Below are 6,000 nucleotides of genomic sequence, written 5' to 3'. Positions count from 1 at the left end.
TGGTGCCACTTTGAGATTAGTTTGTGGTTATTGGCATTGATGCAGACAATTTAGCAGGAATTGGGGCAGTGATCTGAGTTCCTCTTGATTTTGGATATGGGCATCATATTTATAGGTTTAATGACTCATACACCAACCTGCCAACATGTGCAATCAAGGTTATACATCCCTCTGCTTAGTAATACTGGATGCCTGGGCCTTGTGCTGCAGCTCCATTTAGGCTCCTTACACCTCCACTGCGATTCATATCAAGGTGTATTCAGTGCCTGCACACATGGCTGTCAGCATCCTTTCTACGACGGGCTGTACAGCAGCAGGAAAAACAACAGCACCCAACTATATCTGCTCAGTATGCCAACAGTGATCAGGCAATGTGATATTAAAAGGAGATGGGGCAGCCATACAACTTAAAAAAAGGCTGTAAGAAGCTCTGAACACATCACAGGAACTGTTGGGACAAAGAAGCAAAAAAGTGAAATCAAGAACATGTGAAAGAAAAAAACCCACAAGTCATTAATAGGAAAAGTTTTTCCATTTAATACTAGACTCTCTCAGGATTGAGATGCAGGCTTTTTATGCAATTACATCCAATGTTAAAATTGGTAATACATAATTTACAAAGATTAACATCAAAACAATGATCTATTTAGATATGCTTTTGTAAAAAGGAAATATATTAGCAGCATTTATTTTCAGCAATCACACAGCCTACACCCATGCAGACTAAGAGTTCATATCTATTTGCAATAATGTAGTGCTTCCTGGTCTTAAAACAGCGATCCTGGTGACACACTGGTCTTCTCATTATTATAAAATAACCAAAAAATAAAAAAAGTCATTAATTTCTACACCAGTAAGAAAAACAATTCTTTGCACTTACCTAACATTTGATTGTCTAAAAAACATTTTGTTTAGTCTTTCAACAAAAGAAAGATAAAATGACAGAGCTAGTGTCTTGCTTCTGTACGCACTTTATTTTTTAAAAAGTTTTTAGTGTTTAACACCGTTTGAGACAATGATTTCTGTTATTAACTAAATGAGACAACCCAAAATTTTGGACATGCGATATTCCTACTACACGCATGAGTATTTTATACTCAGGGTTCCTGGTACTGTACAGTGCTTCTCTACAGTAAGAAAATATTTCAAACTATTTTCTTATTTCTTTTTTTTTTTTAATAAAATATTTTTTTCCTCAAAGGGTTTTTTCCTTTCTTTTTTTTTCTTTTTAAATCAACACATAAAAGTTAATGGAATGAGTCATGTTCCACTAAGAGTAAAATAATAATTATAATAACAACAAGAATGTACATTAGGACAAGCTTGGTCCATTAAAAAGGAACATGTAACTACCGTATTGCTTTACATCCACGCAGCAGATATATACAACTTGGCACATTAAAAACTGGTTTCTCTTATAAGAACATCTAAAACAGGACTGTATATGCATATGTACGTCTGAAAGACAAAAAAGCAAAGCTATTTTAAAGGGGCAGTGTATGCCTACTGCCCCCTCCCTTTGCCACTAGCAGGGCCTGACCCAGAGACAGATGACAGCTTCATGGCACTGGCTATAGGGGAAGGTTACATGTTGAAATACAGGGGATCCCAGTACAGCACTAGTTTATGGCAAACTATGGCAATCACAATATCATGCAGTGAAAAGTTAACGCCTTGGCTGTAGCCTTTGGGAGCAACACTTTCATAACGGCAGAGAGAGGGAGTGGTAAAATACACTATCTCTTTAAGAGACAGACGCTTTAAGCTGTACAGTTAGAACACAAGAATAGTGTTATTAGTTGATATATTCTACAGTTCACAACAAATACTCGCTCTGAATACTGCTTGACGGTTCATGTAGTGAAGGTTTCTTTTTTTATCTTCTTTTAACAGATTTTCATTTGCACAACACATTGGACACACAAGAACCACAGCTTATCAAAAAACCAACAGCAATGGTGTCGTCAGGATTCGACTCGCTTTATAAAATTTCTCTGCAGAAAAAATGTGAAAAATTACACACCCCCATTTCAGGATGTGGAACAACAAGTGCTTCGAACAACCAACTCTTGTTTCACTCTGAGCTGACTGGGGGCTTTTCCTCTCTACCGATCAAAGGAGCATCTGGGCACTGGCCGTTTCACGGTGAACCTTTTATACATCCTGGAACATTTCCTTCCTCTCTGAACTTGTGCAAAACTGAGGCCGCTCCTTTAGGACAGCCTTTATTTTAATCCACTGGGCCTTCACTCTCCCTATGGACTTCATACATTGGTACATGCCACTGGCAGTGCCAACGGTATCTTGTACAATCATAGGACAACTGGTCTGTATGGGGCATATTTTCATCAGAGTAAATCAGTCCTCATCCTTCTATTTACCCCCTCTTTTTCCCGCCAAGTGGGGACATTAAGCAAAAATAAATTAAATCTGACCATCTTGGACAAATAATCACAAGGTTTTCTCAGTACCTAACATCAATACAAGGCACGGCCAACAACACACACACCATAAGAGCACTGCAGAGCAAGGCAGGGCCACCTGCCTGTCCAGACTTCTAAGTGCTAACTGTATTTATGTCAGTTTTCTTCTACCCATCTCTCCTTGGTTGTACAGGAAGGAGGGAGCTTCCCCATCAGTCTCTAGCAGACCTGGTAGTGGACTCCAGATCACAGTCTGCTGCTGGGACATCACTTCCGGAAGCTGCTCTCCAGGATGGTGAGAGTACGCCTCCTCAATTTTCTTCCTGATCCTTCCTCCAGCAGGTAAGTGACATCAATAGCTGCAACAGACCACAGGGTTCTTAGTAAGGAGCTGATACAGTATTACTCATTGTACCTGATGCTCTAGTATTAATCCCTGTAACATGACAGAGAAGTGTGGTCTACTGGTGTGAGCACAGAAACTCCTAGGCTCTAATTCTGATGTTACATTAAACTCTTTCTAAGGCATAGGGCAAGTCTTTAAAGAACTGATCCAAAGCCCACTGAAGTCAATAAGAGTCTTTTAATTCACTTCAGTGGGTTTTGGATAAAGCCCTCAATCTCTTGTGCCTTTCTCTCAATCTTCTCATCTGTAAACCAGAGACAATAATAATTAAACTATCTATCTCATTGGAGGGAGGGAGTGAATAATTAGTAATGACAATGCAAATTCAAAAAGTCCTATATAAATGCCTGTTTCACTATTAACAGGAGATTTCACTCATCTATTTAGTGGGAATTGCAAATGCTTCTTATATAAGGCCTAGCAAATTCTTGGTCTATTTTGATCAATTTCATGGTCATAGGATTTCAAAAATCATACATTTAATGATTTCAGTTATTTAAATCTGAAATTTCACAGAGTTTTAATTGTAGGAGTCTTAACCCAAAAAGGACTTGTGTGGGATGGGGGTCGCAAGATTACTGTATGGGAGGTGTGGTCAGGGCCGGCTCCAGGCACCAGCTGAGGAAGCTGGAGCTTGGCGTGGCGTATTCTATGGGGCGGCATTCCGCCCAAACCTAGGGCAGCACGGTCGTTTTTTTTGTTTTTGTTTTGCTGGTCCAGCCGCCCTGTAGGGGTGGCAGTGCGAAGGAGGGAGTGCCCTGCAGCAAACTGGGCAGGGCAGCCCCTGTTCTTCCCTCTCCACTGACTGGAGTGGCGCGGAGCCCTCCCTGCAGGCGGCACAGTGGTCGGGACCACGGGACAAGAGCCCCGCTGAAGCCTTGGCCGTCCCCCTGCTCTCTCTCTCCCCCGCTCCCTTCCCTTCCTCCCTGCTAGACTGGGTGCGCACTCTGCTGCACATCTGCAGCACAGGGAGTCCCCCTGCACCCTGGCTCCGGCTGCCCAGTAGGCGTTTTTTGGTTATTTTTTTCCCCCAGCTTTGCCGCTCTGGCCATGCTATAGGTCCCTCCTCCCCGCTGCTCCGGCCGCGCTGCAGGTTTTTTGTTTGGTTTTTTTCCCTCCTGCTTTGCCGCTCCGGCCATGCCACAAGTTTTTTTGTTCTGTTTTCTTTGCCGCTCCGGCCGGCGCTGCAGTTGTTCCCCCCACAACTTTGCTGCTCTGGCCGCGCCAGAGGTTTTTTAATTTTGTTTTGTTTTTTTCCCCTCCTGCTTTGCTGCTCTGATCCCCCGCCCCCCGCGTTTTTGTTTTTATTTTTTTTTGCTTGGGGCGGCAAAAAAGCCAGAGCCGGCCCTGGTTGTGGTACTGCTACCCTTATGTCTGTGCTGCGGCTGGCGGCGGCACTGCCTTCAGAGCTGGTCAGGTGGAGAGAGGTGGCTGCTGGCCAGAAGTCCAGTTCTGAAGGCAGAGTCACCGCCACCGGCAGGCAGCACAGAAGTAAAGATGACAGACACGGTATTGTCACCTTTACTTCTGCGCTGCTCCCTGCAGAGCTGGGCCCTCCGTCAGCAGCTCCCACTTTCCAGCCACCCAGCTCTGAAGGCAGCAGTGCAGAAGTAAGGGTGGCACGGTATGGTATTGCCACACTTACTTCTGCACTGCTACTGGTGGGGCATCCCCTTCAGAGCTGGCCACCTGGTCAACAGCTGCCACTCTCCAGCTACCAGCTCTGAAGGCAGTGCAAGAAGTAAGGGTGGCAATACCACAACTCTCCCTAAAATAACCTTGCGTTCCCCCTGCAACTCCCTTTTGGGTCAGGATGCCCCAATTCTCACCTGTGAAATCAGCACAGTATAGGGTAAAAGCACCTAAAAGACAAGATTTCATGGAGGAAGACCAGATTTCATGGTCTGTGATGTGTTTTTCATGGCTGTGAATTTGGTAGGCCCCTATTCATAAGAATGGCCTACTGGGTCTGACCAAGGGTCCATCTAGCCCAATATCCTGTCTTCCAACAGTGGCCAGTGCCAGGTGCCCCAGAGGTAGTGAACAGAACAGGGAATCATCAAGTGATCCATCCTCTGTTGCTCATTCCCAGAAAACAGAGGCTAGGGACACCATTCCTGCCCATCCTGGCTAACAGGAAACGTTTGTTAGGAGAATTCTGGACACAAATCGTGTCCAGTAGCAATGAGTTCAGTTAAAAGCATTTGCTTTACTAATATGCCATGCATGACTCCAAAAACAAACCTAGAGAGGAAATCATTGTATTGCAGTGTATTGAGGGAACGGGTGTTTGCTCACCATTTTTCCCTGGGATTTTCTCTAAGAGGTTGAGCAGGATTTGATTAAGTCTCTCTCTCTGAATATGCCGCCTTTCCTCTGGAGTGCACAGTTGCCTTGTGACAGAGTTACTTTCCTCCACCTTTTTATCATTCTCACAGCCCTCACTAGAGACTGCCTCTCTCTCTGGCTCTTCCAGGCTGCGCATCTCATTTGAAGCTTGTTCTTGGCTTGCTAGCACATCCTCAATGAGTGGAAGAGGATCTTCTTCTTGGTTCAGGTCTTTGATCTGTGGCTTTGAGCGGTCTGTCTTCCAGGATGATCTAGCAGGGAGAGAGAGGTTTAAAGATCATAGTTTTGGAGACACTTGACAGAAAGGTCTATTGTCAGTGAGTCAGTAATCCCAACTGTGGAGGGTCTTATGAATTTTCTGTGGTTTGGAGCCAATCACACAGTAGAATCCATGAAGGGGAAATCTGCAGCCAGACACAGTAATTATAAAGCATGAGAGGCAATGCCCATAGCATCAGTTTACCTTGCAAAGCTGCAAATGTTATTGCACATTTCCTGGGTTACTTCTGCATATTTAAAAAATAAAACATAATTCTCCTACTACCCTGAAAAAATATTTTTTTCCCAAGTGCCTAACCTCAGGATCCACTGAGAACTTTCTCTCTAATCTTCAACAGTCTTGACTAGGTGTTTCTAACCCCCTAAATGGCATAAGACTGTGGGATCTCTTTGAGCCTCATCCTGTTGTCAATCTGCACCACCCTCTGTTTAGGAATCTTTAGTGGCTATTCTGCCTTTGCAGTGGTGGGCCCTAGGGCTCCCATGACACGTCTTAAACTGCTTCTGCCCACTTTCAAGAGCACCTAACCCCACTGTCTTTCT

The 6,000-nt window shown here is 44.2% G+C and overlaps 1 protein-coding gene across 3 annotated transcripts in view; it reads right to left on the bottom strand.

The window, feature by feature from the left end:
* Window positions 1-513: 513 nt before the first annotated feature.
* Window positions 514-6,000, bottom strand: part of ASH1L (ASH1 like histone lysine methyltransferase) — a 183,251-nt gene continuing 177,764 nt past the window's right edge. For all 3 annotated transcript variants that reach the window (XM_030541934.1, XM_030541935.1, XM_030541940.1), the window contains 2 exons: window positions 5,128-5,429; window positions 514-2,782 (listed from right to left, as the gene is read on the bottom strand). In XM_030541934.1, coding sequence (XP_030397794.1) covers window positions 2,691-2,782; window positions 5,128-5,429 — 394 coding nt within the window. In that variant the 3' untranslated portion in view covers window positions 514-2,690. The remainder of the gene's footprint in view (window positions 2,783-5,127; window positions 5,430-6,000) is intronic.

Source organism: Gopherus evgoodei, chromosome 24 (genome assembly GCF_007399415.2).
Source record: "Gopherus evgoodei ecotype Sinaloan lineage chromosome 24, rGopEvg1_v1.p, whole genome shotgun sequence".
Taxonomy (NCBI): Eukaryota; Metazoa; Chordata; order Testudines; family Testudinidae; genus Gopherus; species Gopherus evgoodei.
The sequence above is the reverse complement of the archived record's forward strand: the minus strand, read 5'-3'. Positions and strand labels throughout refer to the sequence as shown.